Genomic DNA, 21,587 nt, shown 5'->3' with positions numbered 1-21,587 from the left:
CAGTTGCTTTCACCTTATTTTGTGAGCCAGGCTCACTCCTTGAACCTGGGGGTCACAGATTCTGCTACTCCAGCTCTGCAGCTGGCCCCAAACCCCAGGAATCCATCTGTCTCTGCCTCCCCAGTGCTGGAATCATAGATTTGCCCTATTACACCTTGCATTTTTTATGTGGCTGCTGTGGATCTGACCTTGGGTCCTCACACACGTGTTTGATCCCATAAAATTGGATGTAGTGGACACACCTGTATTCCTAGTGCTTGGGAGGTAGAGGTACGAGGATCAGAAGTTCAAAGTTATTCTTGGCTGTGTACTGAGTTTGAGGCCAGCCTGGGAGAGCTATGAAGGCTGGTGTGGAACATGGGCTTCGACCCTCTCTTCCGACCAGCCTTTTTGAGTAAGGGGCAGAGGAACTCAGAGGAAGGCAGCCCCTGTGTTCTGAACCAAAACTCTTAGCTTGACTGATCCCAGCTGTCTTCTGTGTGTGCGTGCGTGTATGTGTGTGCACGCACACATGTGCAGGTGTGTGTGATGCTCAAGGTGCAGAGGTAGGAAGGACCCACAGGAAAATACCCCAGAGTATCAGGGAATCAGTCTAAAACTCAGGGATACCTGGACAGATGGAGAGACCTTTGACCTGATTCTGGGGTCCCTTCCTCATTTTTGCCTCTATGGGGGAAACCTGTCTGGTTTCTCACAGGACCTTTGCTGCCTTCCTGTCAGCCCCAGTGTGAGTTTGTGAGGGCGAGGGCGTTCGGCTGTGCATCCTGTCTCTGCGGTCCCCAACCACAGCCTGCGCTGGGAAGAAGAAGTTCAGTGGGGAGGATGGGGAGACACCCTCCTCACGGGGTGAAGCTTCACTCGGAGCCACTTTCTTGTCGCGGCTACAGCTCAGATGCGCCCGGAGGAGATGATGAGGAAGGTGAAGGCCTGGTGGCTTTTTGAGGGTCTTGGCACTGGAGTGGTGGGTCCTGGGAGGGGAGGTGAATGAGCGCATGCTCTTGTGCCTGTGTGTTAGGGTGCTGGCAAAACCGGGTGAGTAGTGGGTGGGGTCCAGTGTCTGCTTCCCATAGCGGATGGGACCGCAGAGAACTTCAGGTTTTCTGCCTGGCCTGGGCTTCCTAGCTTCCCTTCATTTTTTCTCCTGGGCTTCTGGATTTGGCTCTGGGTTCTGGAACGTGCTTATTCCTACCTATTTTGTGCACGTGTGTGTGTGTGTGTGTGTGTGTGTGTGTGTTCTACCTCTCCACTCACCAGGCTTCCCAGTGTGGGAGATAGGAAATGATCTGACCCGAGTTCAAAGAAGCCTGCCTTGGGGGCTTAGTCTTCCTTCCCTCTGGGATGGTGGTCATGCATTGGCATGGGGCCATAGGACTTTTGTAGGGGGTCTTGCGTGTGTGTGTGTTGGAGAGTTTGGCAGAATGCCTTACACACTCGGGCATGGTTGAGCCCAGAACCTCTGTTCTTACTCTAGGTCACGAGGAAGGCCGCATTGGACGTTGGGGGGCTTAGGGAGAACTTCCTCTCTTCTGCGAGGCACAGGTGGCTCCAACAGGCACTGACCTATGCCCGACACCTCATCTTAGCCTTCCTAGGGGAAGTGACTGTCTCATTTGTCCGCTGCATAGGGCTCAGCAGCTGGGGGTTGCGGAAGGAGGTCTGGAGCCATCTGTGGAGGTGTGCAGGCAGCGCTGACAGATACTCCAGCTCTGCTCACATCTGGCCAAGAGCTAAGGATGTGAGGAAAGGAAGCTCTGATAGGAGGTGACATTGAGTGGCATTGATAAAGCTTCCTGGACTGCTGGCTCTGGGCCTGCTGAGTGACCTCCTGGCAAGCATATACACACGGAGGTGTGGCCAGTGCGAGCCTTAGCCTTTGTTCCACTTGAAAGGCTCCTCTTTGTTCTTTATGAGTGTGTGCTGCTGTCGGTGATACCAAGGTCTGGGGCCTCCTTTCTTTATAGGTGTGAATTAGAATCTTGGTGACACCTACCAGGATTCCCAGGTGTGTCTGTCCTACAATAAGGAGTTGACCCAGGAACCCCTAGGTAGTGGTAGAGATAAACAGCTCAATACAGAGAGGAAAGAGAGGGCTGGGAGGTGCAGCCTCGGTGAAGCGGCTAAGTGCTTGCTAACCCGAGTGTGGTGGTGACCTGAGCTCAGATCACTGGAAACCATGCACAGCCCGCGTCTGCAATGCTAGCATGCTATGGCTAGAGCAGAGGTGGAGACTGGAAGGTTTCTGGAAGTTCCTGGGCTTAGTTTGGCATCCAGACATGGTTATAAGTCAGGTCGTTAGGACTTGCAGGGCCAACGGTTTAGCCACTGAGCCATTTCCCCAGCCTGTCATGCATCTGTCTGATGCTTCTGGAACCTTCCTCTCTGCTCTAGTCTCCTACTTCTCCTGTTGGGTATAGAACTCTGGATATCTGGGTGCCACTGAGGCCGTTGTCACTCCTCCCTTCTCATCCTTCACAGCTCACCTTAATCTCTTGTGTTTCTCCTCTTCTGGGTCAGGTTGCTGTAGATACTGAGGACCACTGCCCTGTGTCTGTGAGCTCAGCACAGGAGATGCCAATGAAAGGGATGAATGGGCTCTGTGTGTGTGTGTGTGTGTGTGTGTGTGTGTGTGTGCATGTGTGTGTGTAAAACATATGTCTCTTGGTGAAAGCACTGTTAGACCAAAAGTGAGTATCTTTTGCTCCTGGCCCCAGAATGGCGTGGCTGAGCAACATTCATGTTAGGGAACTGATTGGGCGCTAATACTGGTCAGGAAGGCCTCCCTCAGTGGCCGGGATGGGACGGGTGCCCAGTGTGGGTGGTATAGATAGGAATCTGCAGTGGTCATTTGGCTTCCCTCCTCCTGTGAGTCCCTACAGAGTTTACGCTCACGAAACAGCCGTGCAGTCGGATTATATATATAAACAATACAAGAAGAATTTGATGCTCCATCATTTTGTGTTAGCCTGTATCCATAGCTATACACCACTGCATATAGCGTGCTGGCCCTGAACTTGATGCACCCAGTAGCTACAAGGTCTCATTGACTCAGATCTCTGCAGTGGGGTACTTGGTTGAGGTGGGACCTGAAGGGGCTGCTTCCCTGATCCTTGACTACACCCTAGTTGCTGCATTGTCCCTTAAACCACTGCAGAGGTGAAAGTTTACAAAGTTGTTGGTCAGGTCTACCCTTCTTATCTCTCTTCCCATCCTGTGACCTCTAGTGACCTGGAGCCAGTAGATATCCTGCTCCCCTTTAATATACTCATCCCTTGTCTCTTCTCTACCTGAGCTGCCCCCGCCCCCCATGACTCTCTCGCTCTCACATCTGAGTCACTTGTGTGGCTTTAGCAACGATGTAGGGCATAACATAGGCGGGGGGATAATTGAGAAAGAAAATATTCTAGTCGGCCTGCTGTTACTACAACCAATACAGGAGACAGCCAGTTTTTAAAAAGGAAAGATTTAGCCAGGCGCGGTGGTGCACGCCTTTAATCCCAGCCCTCAGGAGGCAGAGGCGGCAGGATCTCTGTGAGTTCGAGGCCAGCCTGGTCTACAAGAGCTAGTTCCAGGACAGGCTCCAAAGCTATGGAGAAACCCTGTCTTGAAAAACCAAAAAAAAAAAAAAAACCAAAAAAAAAAAAAGGGGAAATGAAAAGATTTGTTCATAGTTGAGATATTTTAGTCCATGGTTGATGTGCTTTTTTTGAGTGCAGCTCGACAAGAAGCTGACGTGAGGGATTGGGACTGGGTGTACTGTGGCTCCTGGGACAGTGAAGGTCCACGGGGGTCAGTGGGGTGGGAAGGGCCTCGCTGAGGCCCCGAGTAGGCCAAGTGTCCTTTCCAGGCAGCGCGGCCTATCTTAGGGACGTCAAAGGGAGGTGTGTATCAGAATGTTCTGGTGTGAGGCAGATGCATCTGGGCTCCGTGATCACTGGACTGCCCCCCCCCCTTTGTCTCTTTTCTCTCCCCTTTTCATCCTGGAGAGCTCTGGGGTTGAAGAAAGCAAGGCCTATGGAGAAAGTGGGGTGCCCTCTGCTCAGGGCGTCCTCTCAGCCCTTTGACCTAATTTCACTCCTAATCTTGGGTTTACCTCTCTTGCCTCCCAACACCATACCTCTCTCTTACACCTCATCTCCTCAGCACTGATGGGGAAGGCCAGAGGTCCAGAGTCAGGCCACTTGGAGATTTCCAGTTGGGAGTGGACCATCATTATGGGCATGTGTGAGCATGCACGCACATGTGTGTGTGTGTGTGTGTGTGTGTGTCAGTGTTGCCTGCTTGGCTATGGAGGAAGAAGCAGTACCTATGCCCATGTCACCGCTAATAGTTTACTCAGATAGGAAGCTGATTCTAAGTGACTTCGGGCAGGCCCAGCAGCCCTTCCTACCATCTCTGGTCTGTTGTGGTCTGTTCTTTGCCTACCCTGGGCCTCCCTGCAGTGTCATGAGCCTGGTGCAGGCAGCCGTGTCATTGAGAGTGTGTGGACACTCTGGCCCCTTTCCTGCTCAGCCCACTTTGAGTGGATGGGGCTCCCAGCAGCTCAGTGAGATCAGTAGGGAGGGCATCTAGTCTTCTGCTGTCTCTGAAGCTTTCTCCTCCGTGATGTCATGACGGCCCGTCTGAGATTCCCTTTCTTGGCTGTTGGTAGAACTTTGGATAGAAGGTAAGGAGCCCCGAGTGCCTCCGTCTTACCGTTTTCATCGACTCTCTGCTGGTATGATACAGGCAGTGTAATGTAAAAGAAAATGTTTTGGGGTCAGGGCGATGGCTCAGTTGGGGGCATGGGATGCTGTATAAACCTAAAGACCTGAGTTCAGATCCTCAGCACCCATGGAAAAACTAGATATGGTAGTGCATGTCTGTAACACCAGAGCTGGGGGAGCAGAGATAGGCAGAGCCTTGGAACTCATTGGCCAGCCAGTCTAGTCTAGTCAAAGTGGTAACTTCAGGTTCAGTCTCAAAAATAAGGTGAGAATGACTGACAGCTGATAATGACTTTTGACCCTTGCATGCACGTGCACACATTTGCACACATCCTGTGAACAAGGACATAAAGGGCATACACCATACATGAAGGAAGGAAGGAAAGAGGAGCCAGAAAAAACATTTCAGTTAGTTTGCTGTTTCTGTAACAAATACTTTCTGCTTGCCGGTGCCCCTCCTCCCACCCTACCTCCATTCACGGGGGATTCTGCCTCTGGTTAGTTCCTTTTCCTAAACCCTCTCAGCCCCTCATCTAGCCCATCTACATTCCCTTGTGTCAGAAACACCCAGAAACACCCCCAGTGCTGCCAGGGACCCACAGTGGCCACACTGAGCACTGGGTAGCAATTTTCACTACCCTTCTGGTTTCCTGTTATGTTCTGTCCAGACCTAATCAGAGTCCTTCCCATAGCACCCCATTTGCAGAAGCCCTTCCTCCCCTCCCTACTCCATTCCCTGGAGAATCTGTCTCTTGGTGCAGGCCCAGAATCCCCCTGGTTCTTTCGTCCCTGTCTCTCCAGCCTTACTCTTTGTCCTCCTGCAGCTTACTTGCAGGAGCCCCTCCTCCCACCCACTCTACTCCCTGGGACCCTATTGGTGTGGACCCTGTCTTCCTAAGTCTTTCACACAGCCCCTCTCAGCCTTTCCTCCTAGCCTGTCCACATTCCTTTCCGTCACCCCACTGACCTGCAGAAGCACCTTCTACCAGGGCCTCCACAGCCACCGCATTTACCTAAGATCCAGAGAGGGCAAGAGACGCCAAAGAACAAAACAGCCATGCAACGAAGCCAAGACTATGATATCAACACCTAGAAACACCCAGATCATCATGAGTCTCTATGTCTAGACCCCAGTATAGAAACACAAAGATGAACAGCCAAGACAAATGCCTGCACCAGAACCCAACAACTCTATTGGAGTAGGCTGTGAGAAATGCAAACGAGTTGATGCACAAGACAGGGACTTCAGAATGGCAGTTATGGATGTATTCAAGGTCCTTAAAGATGATACGGATAATCCCTTAGTGAAGATCATGAGAACACAAAGAAGTAATGAATTGAATGAAATAATGAAAACAGTTCAAGACATGAAAGTAGAACTAGACTCACTAAAGAAAATCGAAACAGAAACAAATCAGGAAACGAAAATTTTAGAATGTCAAACAAAAACCTCAGAGGCAGGCCTCACCAACAGACCATAAGAGATAGAAGACAAAACCTCAGGCGTTGAAGACCAGGTAGAAGAAATGAGTACCTCAGTCAAAGAAAATGTTGAATGTCAAAAGATCCAGGTACAAAGCATCCAGGAAATCTGGGACACCATGAAAAGATCAAATCTAAGAGTAAGAGAAATAGAGGAAGGAGAAACCCAGGCCAAATACAGAAAAATATTATAAAAGAAAATTTCTCCAACCTAGGGAAGGCAGGTGCTTATCAGGGTGTCAGAATCATATAGCACACCAAATAGAAAAGGCCAGAAGAGAAATCCTTTGAGCACGTAATAGTCAAAATCTTAAACATACAGAACACAAAAAATATTAAAAGCTGCAAGCGGAAAAGACAAAATAACATACAACGGCAGGCCCAGTAGACTAACACCTGACTTCTCAATGGAGACTCTGAAAGACAGAAGGGCCAGTGTTCTACAATCTGAGAGACCACAGATGCTAGCCCAGAGTACTGTACCCACCAAAGCTATTGATCATAATTTATGGACAAAGAAAGACAGTCCACAATAAAACAAATTTAAACAGCTTCTGTCTACTAATCCAGCTCTGTAGATGCCTTTAGAAGGAAAAATTCACTCTGAAGAGGCTAACCACACCCAAGAAGACCCAAGGAATAAATAATACCAGAACAGTACATTAAAAGAGGGAGGAAAAAAAACCCTACACCAGAACAATAAAATAAAATCAGTAAATGCTGTTCATTGGTAACTCGCAATATTAATCATCTAAATTCTCCAGTAAGATACAGATTAACATATTGGATTAGAGGGCAAGATCCGTCTTTCTTCTGCATCCAAGAAAGACACCTCACCATCACCTCAGGTGAAAAGGATGGGAAAAGTTACTCCAAGCAAATGAACCCAAGGAGCAAACAGGTGTCGCCATTTTTATATCTGACAAATCAGATTTCAAACCAATACTAATCAGAGGAGGTAGGGAAGGACACTAAGTGTTCATCAAATGAAAAATCAACCAAGAGGATATTGCAATCCTAAACATTTATTTATACATCAAACACACGGACATGCAAGCTCATAAAAAACACTGCAGCGAAAACCACGTATCAACCCTCACACAGTGATAGTGGATGACTTCAGTACCCCACTCACCAATGGACAGGTCATCCAGACAAAAACTAAACAGAGAAATACTGGAGCCAACAGATGCTATGAACAAAATGAACCTAACAGATATTTATAGAACATTTTACCCAGGCATGCCACACACAAAATCCCTTCTCTGCACCTCCTGGAACTTTCTCCAAAGCTGACCACATACTTGGACACAAAGCAAGTCTCAACAGATACAAGAAAATTGAAATAACACCCTGCATTCCTACCTGACCACCATGGATTAAAGCTGGATATCAACAACCACAGAAAGCTTACAAACTCATGGAAACTAAAGAATTCTCTACTAAAGGAAACACGAGACAAGACAGAAATTAAGGGGGAAATGTTAAAACTTTTTAGAATTGAATGAAAATGAAAACACAAAATAACCAAATTTATAGGACACAGTGAAGACTGTTCATAGAAAAATTCAAGTTGTTCATAGACAAGAGACAAGTTCATAGCATTAAATACCTACATTGAAAAAATTGTAGGGAAATGGGAGGCGGGGAGGAGGCGGAAATCTTTTTTTTTTCAATAAAATATATTTAAAAAAAAAGAAAAAATTGGACAGATCCCATATTAACAACTTAATAGTACACCTGAGAGATCTAGAACAACAACAACAACAAAAGACTTTACTCCCAAAAGGAGTGGATGACAAGAAAGCAAAAGCAATACAAAGAATCAATAAAATGAAGAGTTGGTTCTTTGAGAAAAATCAATAAAATTGCTAAACCATTAGCCAAGTTTTAACTAAAACATGGAGAAAGAAGATCCAAATTAACACAATTAGAGACAAAATGGGGCATAACAACTGATACCAAAGAAATCCAGAGAATCAAAAGGACACACTTTAAAAATCTGGAAAACCTAAAAGAAATGGATAAATTTCTTGATATACGACTCACCAAAGTTAAACTAAAATCAGATAAACACGTGTAGCTCCCAGTGAAAGAGAAACTGTAATTAAGAGTTTCTCCAACCAAAAACAGCCCAGGGCAAGAGTGGACTCAGCATAGAATTCTATCAGACCTTCCAAGAAGAATTAACATCACCACTTCTCAAATTATTCCACAAAATAGAAACAGAAGGAACATTGCCTAATTCTTTTTGAGGCTACCATTATACTGATACCTAAACCAAAGACCCAACAAAGAAAAAAAAAACCAGCAAATTTCTCTTATGAACTTAGATGCAAAATTTCACAATATAATACTTGCAAACAGAATCTAAGAACACATACAAAGATTATCCATCATGGCCAGAAACTGATGGTAAGGTGCTATTGCTGAAGACTGCACTTGCTATCTCGTTGAACACGGAAATCGAAGTGGTACCTAACAAGCCTTCACCTCCACTGCCTAGTGTCCATGGTACTGGAAGGTACTCGGCACACTACCAATGGAGAAAGGTAATCATCAACCCAGCTATAAACCATGCGACCTACTATGGTGACCTGCCTGTGAGATAGGCTGGTGCATTAGTGGCTCAAACGTTATGTGAGTGAGTAACCAACCACTCTCTGATTAGACTAGCTCCACTCAGGGAGATAGAACCCATGTCTGGCACTGCTTAGGTAGCCAAGAATCTGAAACTGGATAGACCATGGATCTAAGATAAAACCAAGTATTACTGTTTTACTAAAGGAAAGTAGTGAAAAAATGACTACTTATGGCATTCTGTCACACCCATAGATCTGTTCTTTGTTCAGCCATCATCAGAGATGGAACTAATACAGACACTCACAATGCAACAGTGTGCAGAGAGTGAGAGATGCTGAAGCTCTCCGTCCTACGTCATACATCTTCATCAAGTTCTCCCCTCCGGGATCATGGATCTATGGAGGGGAATCAGGGATCTATGGGGAAGAGGAGGCAAAAGATTGTGAGAACCGGAGATGACTCCATAAAAACTGTGTCCTCCAGACACAGCAGGACTGATGTGCACAGGAGCCCTTAGATACTGCGGCAGCATGCCAAGCGCAGGGAAGGGGATGTGGACAAGGGCTGCCACTCCTAACAAGAAGCAGTCTGCAATTGATACCCATCTTCAGTGGAGTCTCACTGGGAATGTTAACCACACTTTGGGATAGACCCCATGCCCAGCAGTAGACCGGCAAGCAAACTCTATGGTCTTGTATACTTTTTTTGTCCCATATTGTTTATTTGTGGGTGTCTTATTGGTCTTTGCTTGTATATTTAGATACCTGATTTGTGTGTGTATGTGTGTTTGTTTGTTTGTTTTTGTTTTTGAGGGAGAGAAAAAGTGTTAAACTAGGGGGGTAGGGAGATGGGAGGTTCTTGGAGGAGTTGGGGGAGAGGAAATCTGATCAGAATATATTATATGAAAAATTGTTTTTCAATTAAAAAGAGGCAAACAAAAAACAGCACAAAAGAGGACAGGCCTGCTTGGTACACATGTTAGGGGTTTAGCAGTTAAAATCCTCAGTGGGTTTGACTCATTGCTTTTGGGCCCAGGGTGAGCCTGTATGTCATATATGGGGAGAACACATGGATGAAAAGTTTCTCATCTCGTAGCAACCAGGAAGCAAAAGAAAGAGAAGGGGGCAGAGTCCTGGTCAGCCCTCCAGGGGCATGTTCTTAATGACTGAACTCTCTCCCACTTAAACTCCGCCTAATTGTTCTACCATATCCCAGTGGAACCATAGGCTTGAGACTAAGTTAATGCATGGGCCTTTGGAAGACAGTTCTAGGAGAGGTGCTTATCCACACTGATATGTTTAGGGAGGATGTGTGCGCGACTATGTAATACTACAGTTTTATACAGGGAATGAGCACCCATGGAATCTGGTATTGGAACAGAGTCCTGGAGCCAATTATGTGTGAATATTGAGGAGTCCACACAACTAAACCACTCTCAGTAACTGACCTAATCCATTAATAATGACATCCGTTCTTTATCCGTGAAGAAAAAGCCCTCTTGGCCTGGTTACTGTCCATGGGCTCTTACCGTCCATGGGCTCTTACCTGCCCACACTGCTTTGTTAAGATAACACTCATGGCCCCTGTGCCCCATCCTTCGGTGACTGAGCGTCCTTGTTCCAGCCCCTGTGCTTCTTAAGCTGATGACCCTCCCTTTTCTCTGTGCCGGCAGGTCCTGCAGAAACTGGGGAAGGCGGATGAGACTAAGGATGAGCAGTTTGAACAGTGCGTCCAGAATTTCAATAAGCAGCTGGTGAGTATTGGAGGTGGAGCAGCAGCTGCCAGGTAGGGGATGGTGAGGACCACACCTGTGGAGGAGGAAAGCCCAGGATGGGGAATGGTGTGGGTTGGTGAGTTCGGGAAGGACTTCGTGGAGGGACTTGCCCTGGTCCTGGCTGAGACCATGAGAGAGAAGAGGCCAGATTTCTGGGAAAACTTACAGTGAGAAGCAGGGAAGAGGAAGGCCGAAAGGGCCGGGTACTGTAGCCAGACCGTCAAGGCCAGTGGGAGTTAGAGGAACTTCTTGCTAGGAGAGGGGGCATCTGTGGCATTTCATGTGGGGGTCCAAGCAGGCTGGATTTGACTTAGGCTTCATCCGGACATGATGAGAGCCCAGCCGTGTGGCAGGTTCCAGCTGGTCCTTTGTAGATATCTGTGTATATCTCCAGACAATACTGGAGAGCTGCTGTCTCAGCGTTACCCTTTCCTGTATCAAGCAGTGATCCTCAGAGAAGTAGGGCCAGTTACCCAAGGCCGTCCAGCTTTGGAGGTAGATTCAGGGGCCATTTGTTTGGTTCCAAAGCCTGGACACACTTTGAGGGCATCCTTGCAAGGACACGTTCCAGGCTTAATTAAGTAGATAGCCTGGAGGCAATAATTAGAGACAAGGGAGGACTTCCCTACTAAAGGCAGTACCTTGAGCATCCCAAATGGAGAAGACCTACACCATCCATGATGGGAGTGGGCAAAGGGCAAGGTAGCAGGAGGGAGGCTGAACTGAGTCCTGGCCTATCGCAGCTTCAGGATGGTCCCGTGAGAATTTGAGGCCACAGGGATGGGGCAGGATATGGGAGGTGAGCTTAGGGCTCTGCTGGAAACGGGGCAGAGTTGGCCCCAAAATGGTAGACTCCAACCTTATGGTACACGGTCTATAACTGAGGTTTTTGATAGCTTTAAAGGTGCCCATCAAAGCCTCTGCAGCTGCACTGGGACCCAGAAGGGTCTCATTGGCCTGGGCCTGGGATATGGGTGTGAGTGATAGCATTGGTGGGAAAGAGCTGGAGCATGCTGGGAGAGGGCTGAAGCATGCTGGGAGAGGGCTGAAGCATGCTGGGAGAGGGCTGAAGCATGCTGGGAGAGGGCTGATGCATGCTGGGAGAGACCAAGGATGATGCTGGGAGAAGGTTGGGAAGCATGTGAGGAGAGGGCTTAAGGATAAGTTACCCTAGTTTACCTGAGATGTCTAATCCAAGAGGTTCTCCAAGGCAGGAATGGGAGCCACTATGGCTGCTTGTCCCTTGGGCCAGGAATGGGAGGTGTTTCAAGGCCTGAGTAGGTTCCCTGATAGGAGACATTTGCCGCCTTATTTTTGTCACCTGGAAAACCTAAGCCCTGGCCTTTGATTTTGTCTAGCATAAGGCAGGGTGTCCCCTAATTAGTATTTCCTTCAGGCTCTGAAACCCTTTTGGAGACTGCCGTTACCTGTGCACTTACTGTGGGCCATGCATAGCCTGGTCAGCCTTGAAAGGAGCCCCATATCGTTTTTAAATGTTTTTCTCTTGAGACAGAGTCGCTTGTATCCCAGAATGCCCTTGAACTCATTCTGTACCCAAGACTGACCCGGACCCCTCCGCCTTTATCCCCTGAGTGCTGGAATTCTAGGCTTGCTCTACTACACACTCTATGTGTGCTTGGGATCGAACCCAGGGATTTGTGTATGCTAGGCAAGCACTCTACCCACTGAGCTAACCCCTCGGCTCCAGCTGTTTTCTTTATTGTCAGATGAAGAAACATTGGGCTTTATTGGGCAGTTAAGGCCACATGGTTAGTTTAGGGGGCTTGGAGATTAAAATTAGAACTCTGGGCCTTTAAGTTTCTCCCAAGTTCACCCTGCCCTGAGGGCCACCAGATGTGGTGAGCTTGGAGTGAGAATGCTGAAGTCTCTTTAAAGCAGGCTGGGCTGGTGGGGGTGGAGCACAGAGTGGGAGCTGGGGTCCCTATGGCCTGGCCCAAGAGAGCAGCTCTTCCTATGCTTCCCACAGTGTTTATAGGCATGGGCTTGGGGTTTCTAAGTTATGTACCAGAACAAGGAATTGAACCATTAACCCATGGACAGTAACAGAGAACTCATGAGTGAGGATGTGGATTAGGGAGCTGGGAAGAGTTAGACGCTCAGTGACACTTGCACTGGGCAGATGCGGATGGCTATACCTGATGCGCTTTTTCTACGATGCTCTGTTACAGGTCAGCCATAGCTAGAAAGGGTGTCTTTCTGCTGGTTGACTTCTGTTGGTGGTAATCTTCAATGCCTACTTTACAGCCACATCAGGGTCACTCGTGCTCGGTGTCTGCCCCTGAGCAAGCCCTCTCTCGGTACTCCTGGGCAGGTACTGAGGGGCCAGGCCCAGAGACTAAAGATAATCATAGAGGTTCACCTGAACTGGGGCTCAGGTTGTCCTGGGCTGGCGTGGCGTCTGACTGCTTAGGGTTAGAGGTAGTGTGGAGAGTGTGGTTTTGCCGTCTCCTCTGCATCTCAGTGGCCCTCCCTTGGAGGTTATACAGGTCTGGAATGGCCTGGTGTGTGAGGGATGACTCGGCAAGGGGTTGGGGGTGAGGAGTGGATTGCAAAGGGCATGGGGGCTGTTGTCTATTCTTGAGGGAGAGAATCCAGGAGCTGCAGTGAGCTTGGTTCTCTGCCAGCCTACAGGCCTGGGATCAGAGCTGGGGTGGGGGTGTGTGGGAAGTGAGAGCTACAGTTTCTCCTGTTCCTCTGGCTGGCGCCCTCAGCATCGTGAGCTCAACTCTTGGGTGGTTACTTTAAGGCTGACAGTGTGTTGGGTCTTCAGGGCAGTAGGTCTCCTTACTCCTTCTTGTCACCTCTGATGTTACTTCCTCTCAAGGTGACCTAGCTGAATGACTCGCTTTGGACCCAGCTGGTGCTAGTCACAGTAGTTGACCTCTGCTCTGTCCTGACTGACTGTATTGAGCAGAGCTGGTAGGCTGTGAGGCGCTTGGCAGTTAGGATTGAGGTCTGCTTTTCGAATATGCTCAGTCTATCCACACAAACATTTCTTACAACGCCATGCTATACAAAGATTATGGTAGTCTCATGCAAACAGATGCCTCACACCAAGTGGCAAACCGTTCGGCAGACAATTCCACTGGGGAATCCTCTCCAGTGAAGGCACTTGGGGAGCAGGCTTGACCCATGCTTCTGAGTCCTTCAGCTGTGGCAGGCTGGGGAGGATGGTGCTTTTGGAAGTTCCCGATGGTCTTTGAGCGCAATGATCAGTACCGACCAGTGCAGCAAAGGTGCAGGAAATGCAATGGTTGCTGGAGCCAAAGTCACAGGGAGGCCACTCTCAGAGTCCCTTTGCCAATGGGGATCCCTGCAGAGGCTTGAGATGCCATGTCTCGGGAGCACAATTCTGGGGCCGCCTCCACAGTTCTGTTTTTTTTCGTATTGTTCCAGTGGGTGTTAGCTCTGGGCTTCCGGAGCTCACAGCTTAGGGCTGGTAGTAATGTACAGGAACTGCCTTAGGCTTGGCTCATATCGGAGCCGCCTTGTGGTTGACTCTAACATATCTTGCGAGCATTACTTTATTTCAAGAAGCCGTCGCAGGCTTCCAGGCTGAGCTCCCACTTGTAGAGCCGTTCTGGTTTTGGACTGCTGGACTCTGGGGCTCACTGTGATGTGAAAGCCTGTCCCTGACACTGAATGCCAGCAGCAAGGACTGCGGCTGAAGCCCAATGCTCCTGGAAACCACTGGAGTTGGGAACCTCTCTCTGGAGGCTTAGGGTGGGACTGAGAACGGAGGAAGGCCCAGCAGGGGTGTATGAAGGCTGCCTGGGCTTGGGAGGAAGGCCCAGCAGGGGTGTATGAAGGCTGCCTGGGCTTGGCTTCCTCTGGCGGGCTCAGCTCCTTACTAAGTAACACTTGTGGGCCCAGCTGAGCAGTGGCCTGGAATATTCTTCCCCAGCTGGACTCTGTTGGCATTGTGACCTGAAACCAGGAAGTTCTTGAGAACTGTAGCCCAGCTGTCCTGTTAGGGGTGGCTGTTCTGGGTAACCCCTTGCTCAGCGTCTGGGAGGCAGAGGGGGCCTTGGTACAGCCGGCAGCTTGGGTAAATTCAGTAAATGCATAGCCAACCCAAGGGGGACCTCATGCTTGGGTACAGTAGGGGGAGGTGTTAGCAGGAGATAGGAAGGGAAGACAAAGGTGTGGCTGGGATGAGGGATGCCGAACAGGAAGAGAAGCTGGGTCTGGAAGGTTCTGTGGCATCGGGAGACAGTATAGCGTCACCTCGCAAGCATTCTTTAATCTTCATCTATAACAGCGAAGCACTGAAGGTGTTAACGTGGGGAAGCTTGGGAGAGCTGGGATTCCTCCTGTCCTGCAAGCTCTGGATCCTGTCTCAGAACACTTCTTGGCCGGGCTTTTGTTTCCTCATTTCATTTGTACTCGGGGAGCCTTGAACTTGGGTGTTCAGGCTTACATCTGACCAGGGTTACATGCCAGGTGGTCCGCTTCCATCATCTAAGTGTTGCTGATCTGTGGATTCCACTAACTGCAGAGCGAAGATATTTCTAGAACAATCCAGACAACAAGAACAACAAACAAGACTGTACAAGCAAAAGCAATTCGGTGCTCTGTGTCTCCTTCACATTATAAGTAGTGTAGAGATGGGTACAGTGCACAGGAGGACTCGTGGGTCCTGTGCAGATTCTGTGTCCTCGGCTTGTGCATCTGTGGGTATGGGTGTCTGACAGGGTTCCCAGATGAATCCCTGATGCTTCTCAGTGTACAGCTGTCCTCTAGGGGCACTGAAAGTGTGTCAGAGAGGGATTTTGTTCCTTTCATTCTCTCTGTTATATTATGTGGCGTTTCACGTGTTTTTCTTAAACTGCCACTGCCGGTGTCCTCAGCTGTGTGACAGGAGATGTGTGATGGAGTACGGAAGACAAAACAGTAAAAGGATTCCTCCCGAGTCTAGTGGGGTGAACCCGTGAGTTTACTGGAGCGAGCCCGGGTGACTCAAAGGCAGCTGTGCCCTGAAAAGCCCACCCAGCGTGGGTGATGACTCACCACAGCTGTATCCCTGGAGTCTCCTTACTCGCAGGCAGTGTGGCTGGCTGAAGAATCTCCTCTCCCCAGCACCGGTTACTGTTTATATAACACTGGGGAGGGACCTTATAAATCTGTACATTTCAGGAACTTCTTGGAAGCCATTGTAACCAGTTACACACCTAGCCTAAACCCGCTGGCTGCAGGCGCTTCCTGAATCTCCCGGACTTTGTACAGTGTTGAGTGCTGACCTCTTAGCACTCTTGTAGTCAAGTGGTGATAAGCGTCCTAGTCAAGTGGTGATAGTGATGTTGAGAGGCTAGCTGACCTCACAGCATCCTTGTCAAGTGGTTGTACTGATGTTGATGGGGTGGTACACAGGGCTGTGGGTACCAGGAAGAGAAATGCAGAGCCCAGAGGAAGAGGAAGGACCTGCTGGCACGGGGCAGTAGAGGTTGGAGGGTGCTGGGGTGAGCCAGGAAGGTGGTGAGTCCCTGAACGCTCTTCCTGGAGGTGGACCAGTATGGGCAGAGATAATTTTCAGGTCAGAGTCCTGCACCTTCTAGGTCTCCTGTGGGTGGTTGTGGCCATGTCTCCTTCCCTCTCCACCAGAGAGCGAAGAGGCAAGATGGTTGCTTCCTGGGACACCACTGAGCTGTGGGGCTCCCAATGAAGAGAGTAGCAATGACAGTAACAATGGCCAGAGGGCTGCAGCTGCTATGCTCTGAGGCTCCTGCTTGCAGAGAGAACATGGGTTGGTTGCCCTTGGCAAGAGGGAAGCCTGGTTTGTCATGAGATGGGTAATAGGAAGGATAGGGGTGGTGACTGGTGTCCCCAGACCCTGACCTAGTTCTTGGCTTTTCTGGCAGACAGAGGGTACCCGTCTGCAGAAGGATCTCCGGACCTACCTGGCTTCTGTTAAAGGTAGGGTACATCTGTCTGCAAGGAGCTGGGGCTGCAGAGCTTTGGGGCAGCTGGACCACGTTTGTGGCGCTGATGTCCAGATGGGAGATGACATGTGGGAGTCCATGTACCTTCTCCCTACCCCACAGCCATGCACGAAGCCTCCAAGAAGCTGAGTGAGTGTCTCCAGGAGGTGTATGAGCCCGAGTGGCCTGGCAGAGATGAAGCAAACAAGATTGCAGAGGTAAGTTTGGGAGTGTGGCCTTGGTTCTTCCCCCAGGGACCCTTTGGCCTCAGCTCCCTTTCCCAGGATGTCTCACCCTCTGGTGCAAGCTTGCACCAGATTCTCCGGGACTCATTTGTCACCTCGCCTTGGCCGAGCTGCCTTCCTTTTCTTCAGGCTGTGCCTTTGGTACTCTTCACGCTGGAGTTTGCGAAAGTGGATTATGGCGGACCCTGCCAGTCTTTACTGTATTTGAGCCTTTCTGTCATCCTAGGGACACTGCAACCTCAGGAAACCAAGGCTCTGAGAATCCACAGAGCTTTGAGGGGATGGGTTCAGGGACATGAGCTGGGGACTGTGTGGCTTAGCTCTCTGAAGCACCCCTGTTCCTGTGTTTTCAGAACAATGACCTACTATGGATGGACTACCACCAGAAGCTGGTGGATCAGGCTCTGCTGACCATGGACACCTACCTGGGCCAGTTCCCTGACATCAAGGTAAGAGGCCTCTTTGTCCACTGTCTTGCTTTGGTGGCTTGGAACTTACAGAAGGAGCTGGAGTCTGGGAAGCCTGTCATGCAGGACTGGCTCAGGCCGGAGGTGGCTGCCCTGTGGTCAGGTATCTGCTTAGCCTGGCAGTTGGTCTCTTCAGTACTGGTCTCTCTGTGACCAGCCACCAGCCGGCTTGCGTGACTTCCTGGGGGAGGGAGGGGGGAGATATAGGGCATTGATGATACACCAAAGAAACGATTTCACCCAAGTCTAGTTGAGTTTCTTGGAGTTATGCTTACCCTAGCCTGAGTGACAACTTACAAAGGTATATCCCTGGAGCTCCCTGTTCAACTTGCAGGCAGCATGGCTACCCAGAGCATCTCCTCTCCCCAGTAATGGTTACCACTTATATAACCTCAGCTAGGACCTTAGGCGTGAGGATGTATGTAAGGCCTTACGCTGTGTATTTGGTAGGGTGTGTGTTGCCTGTTAACTCTGTGTGTATTTATCTTGTTGAATGCTCAGAAACCCAGTTGCTTCTGCTGGAACTGAATACATGCTTGGAGCCTTGTATGCTGAAGTCTCCACCAATGCTACCAAACCCCTAGGAGCTGTATCCATAAAGGCTCAGGAGTCTGAGGCACCTAGGAGGGCTGGGAGGGCCAGCTCCCTTATGCACTCCAGTGCAGATGTATAAAGCCACTGATGGAGTGGGTTCAGGAGAAGATCTGGGGCCTGCGAAGTGCCTCTAAGGATCCCCCCGCCCGGTTTAAGAGATTTCGCTCACATGACATTGGCTAAGTGGTTCTGACGGATGAGTTTCTGTTGCCAGGAACGTGGGTGAAATAGAGAGAGGACTGGTTGCCCTGCAGAGTGAGCTTCTGCCTGATTGGGGTCTACTTTAGTTCTGCTGCGTTTTACCTTGCCTACGGTTTCCGGGCCCAGCCTGGGCTTCTTGGCACCAGGCCCCATTGAATCCTCCTCCCTCTGCTCCCTAGTCTCGCATTGCCAAGCGGGGGCGGAAGCTGGTGGACTATGACAGTGCCCGGCACCACTATGAGTCTCTTCAAACCGCCAAAAAGAAAGATGAAGCCAAAATTGCCAAGGTAAGGGCTGGGGCAGGGGCACGGAATCAGAGAGAGGTTAGTCCAAGGTTCCCAGTCGTGGGTGGGGATGGTGCTGAGCCCCGTGCCAGATAGACGAAGATCCTTCGGGTGCCTAGGCAGGAGGGTGGGGGCTGTTGCTGGCCTCTTTCTGCCCCTTAGCCCTGCTCTGAGGCAGTTTTCCAGAATGAGAATAAACCCGGTTTAGGTTTCCCTGGCGTGGCGCTATCCTGCTTAATGCACCGAGTGGAATTCTGTCACGGGATCCGATATGACCCTGTGTTGTTGGAACAAGCCTTTGGGCTGGTCACAGGGGTGGTGCGTGGGTGGGTGGCAAAGCCCCGTGTGCTCAGCTCCTCCTACATAGTTGTTTTGCGGTTACAGTTCAACCCCCCTCTCCATGCCCACTTGGGTGGGGTTCCCTTATTTTCCCAGCTTCGGGAGTTGGGAAGGGGAGAAGCGTTACCTGCTTCCGGCCGGCCTCCGGATAGAGGCTGGCTTGTCTGTCTCTATGTGGGGTTGTGGGCTTGGTGTTTAATTATCTATGTCTCTGTTTTTTTTCCCTCCCACCTCCCTCCTGTCTTTCCATTCTCCTTTGCCTTGACCTCTCCTTCCCTTCCTCCCTGCCCCCAGCCTGTCTCGCTGCTTGAGAAAGCCGCCCCCCAGTGGTGCCAAGGCAAACTACAGGCTCATCTTGTAGCTCAAACTAACCTGCTCCGAAATCAGGTGATACTGGCTTCTAACCTTGCACGTGCTGGCGCCTTCTGGTCTGTTGTTCTCTGCTGGGTGTCTCTCTGCCCGGCCTCTGCAAGTTACCTTAGGACAAGGGAGGGCTTATCTTCTTTCTGGGGTTTGGAGGCAGACAGGGCTGGGGTCCGAGCTGGAGGCCTGTGGCATAGGGTGGAGTGAGGTGGGGCTTTTAGATGCCTCTGAGACTCCTATCATAGAGGTGACAACTGACGCTGTGTCCTGGCGGATTGGGGCCTAGGAGTTGTGGCTAACCTGGGCACCCACCCAGGTCTATGCTTTCTTCAGATGGCTGACATCCGGTACGGCCCCAACCAGGAACACCTTTGAGTATCTGCCCTCTCTGGGGCTTCCTTAAGCTGTTTGGAGCTCCAAAATTAATCTGGGTATTCTGAGGAGACATAACTGCCCCCAGAGGTACTCTTACTCCCAGTATCCCAGAGCTGGCTGTAGCTGAGCGGGCCTCATAACTCCAGCCCTGGTCGTTGGCCTGGCCTCCATGTAGGTGGTCTTTGCTATAGAGGACCCAGAACCTGGCCACTGGAGGAGACTCCAGGAGTCCTCTGTGTTCTGACTGGAATATGAAACCTATCAGGGAGACTTGATAGGTCCAGATGGGTCCTGTGGTGGTTACATAAGGGAAGAAGGTTACATTAAGGGAGTTTCTATTGGACGCTGGGCCTGCCAGTGAATCTTATAGTCCTTTTGGTATTCTGAACCTGGAACTGGCTAAAGTTTGGCTGGGGTCTGCTGGAGGTGAGGCAAGTAGACTAAGAGATATACATCACATTTTTTTCCTTCCCACCTTGCTGAGACTCAGGAAACCCTTTGTAGTAGGGATAAGGCAGGTAGTTGAGACTTGACCCAGGAAGAGGTCAGATTTCTCCTGGACAGTGCCCCATTTTTCCTGGGCCACCTCCTGATTTCCTCATCGCCAGCCACATATATCAGATGTCCAGGAAGGGGAGGGAGGGCGCTCCAACCTGACCCTCTGCCTGATTTCCTGAAGGCCAAGGTTTGGGGCTCACTTGGGAGGCACTGAGGTTAGGATCAAGGTGACTGGTCATTCAGAGCCTGTGGGCACGGGCCGACAGGTCTGGAAAATACCCAGGCAGCCTTGGGAGGCAGAGCAGGAGGACTATCAGGCAGTAATGGGCTGAGAGGGGATAGGAGGGAGAACTGAGACCAGGTTTGTTTGTTCCCTCCCTACAAGGCAAGGAGCACTCTGAATGGGTTGGAGAGGCCCCTGGGATGCTGTAGGGCCTGGGATGGAGTCTACCTGATTCTTTAGGGCCCCTGAGACAGGAGTGGGCGGGGGAATCCTGCTCGGGAGGGCCCTCAGTTCATTCTGCCAGAGCAGCAGGGGAGGCTGAGGCACAGGATTACCTTTTCAATGCTGGGCTATAGATGGTTCATTTTCCCATGTGACTTCTCTCTCTCTCTCTTTGGGACCTCTCCTCCCAATGCTAATGGGAAAACTGTTGCAGCTTGGGAGTTACCTTTGTCACCAGTGGGCTGTTGGCTGACTCTGACCTTAAACTGGAGACTGTAATCTGCCCTGAGGGTGGACTCGACTTTTTAGGAGACATTGTATCCTCTTCCAGCTGAGCTTGTAGAACTGAGGCTTCTTGTGGCTCTGGTTGGTCCTGGGAGCTCTCCAGACTTGCTTGAGTCTCTTGGGCTTGCCTCCAAGACTGGCCCAGTCTAGTCTCTCTAGCCAGCGCCTTGCTTTTAGACTGGAGAGGGGCGTGGGGGCTGCTGGGCTCCTGCACTGCCCACAGCGCTGCCCTGCTCTGTCACTCCTCTGTGCTGCCTAGGCTGTGGGATTTGTGGAATAGTGTGTATAGCTACCTTCTGAGTGCTTCCTAAAAGGCCAGGATATGAGGCCCAAGTCAAAGGGCCCAGGCCCTGACTTCAGGGGCTTAAAAATGGACCTTCTCTTGTTCTGTGCAGTGTTGCTGGGGCACCGGCTCTGTGCTCGGCGTCTTGCTGCTCTGAGCTGCGCTGCCCCAAGGGAATTGTTTGTATTTAGATAGACATTTCCTTCCTCCCTTCTCATTTGTGTGTGTGTGTGTGTGTGTGTGTGTGTGTGTGTGTGAGAGAGAGAGAGAGAGAGAGAGAGAGAGAGAGGACTCAAGTGTCCTCAGGTACTATCTTAGTTATGGTTTCTAACTTGGGGAGGAAAGGGTTAATTTGGGTTACACTTCCACATCACAGTTCATCATTGAAGGAAGTCAGGACAGGAACTCAAACAGGGCAGGAACCTGGAGGCAGGAGCTGATGCAGAAGCCCCAGAGGGATGCTGATGGCTCTCTTGCTCCTCATGGCTTGCTCAACCTGCTTCTTTACAGAACCCAGGACCACCAGCCCATGGATGGCCCCACCCACAATGGCCTGGGCCCTCCCCCACTAATTGTTAATTTAAAAGATGCCATACAGGCTTGCCCACAGCTACGTTTTATGGAGGCTTTTTCTCAGCTGAGTCTCCCTTCTCTCAAATGACTCTAGCTTGTGTCAAGTTGACATAAAACTATGGAGCAGAGGCAGCATCTACTTTTTAAAAAATTT

At 50.1% G+C, this 21,587-nt stretch overlaps 1 protein-coding gene across 5 annotated transcripts in view; it reads left to right on the top strand.

The window, feature by feature from the left end:
* Window positions 1-21,587, top strand: part of Bin1 (bridging integrator 1) — a 58,831-nt gene that overhangs the window by 19,118 nt on the left and 18,126 nt on the right. For 4 of the 5 annotated variants that reach the window (XM_050134942.1, XM_050134938.1, XM_050134941.1 and 1 more), the window contains exons 2-6: window positions 10,441-10,521; window positions 16,422-16,476; window positions 16,605-16,699; window positions 17,080-17,175; window positions 18,168-18,275. In XM_050134942.1, coding sequence (XP_049990899.1) covers window positions 10,441-10,521; window positions 16,422-16,476; window positions 16,605-16,699; window positions 17,080-17,175; window positions 18,168-18,275 — 435 coding nt within the window. Of the gene's footprint in view, window positions 1-814; window positions 920-10,440; window positions 10,522-16,421; window positions 16,477-16,604; window positions 16,700-17,079; window positions 17,176-18,167; window positions 18,276-21,587 lie in introns of those variants that run through there. The other variant, XM_050134939.1, reaches the window with a different exon arrangement.

The sequence above is a fragment of the Alexandromys fortis genome, unplaced genomic scaffold (assembly GCF_014885135.2).
Source record: "Alexandromys fortis isolate MF-2015 unplaced genomic scaffold, M_Fortis_MF-2015_v1.1 scaffold_25, whole genome shotgun sequence".
In the NCBI taxonomy this organism is placed as follows: Eukaryota; Metazoa; Chordata; class Mammalia; order Rodentia; family Cricetidae; genus Alexandromys; species Alexandromys fortis.
This window is presented reverse-complemented; position numbering and strand designations above follow the sequence as displayed.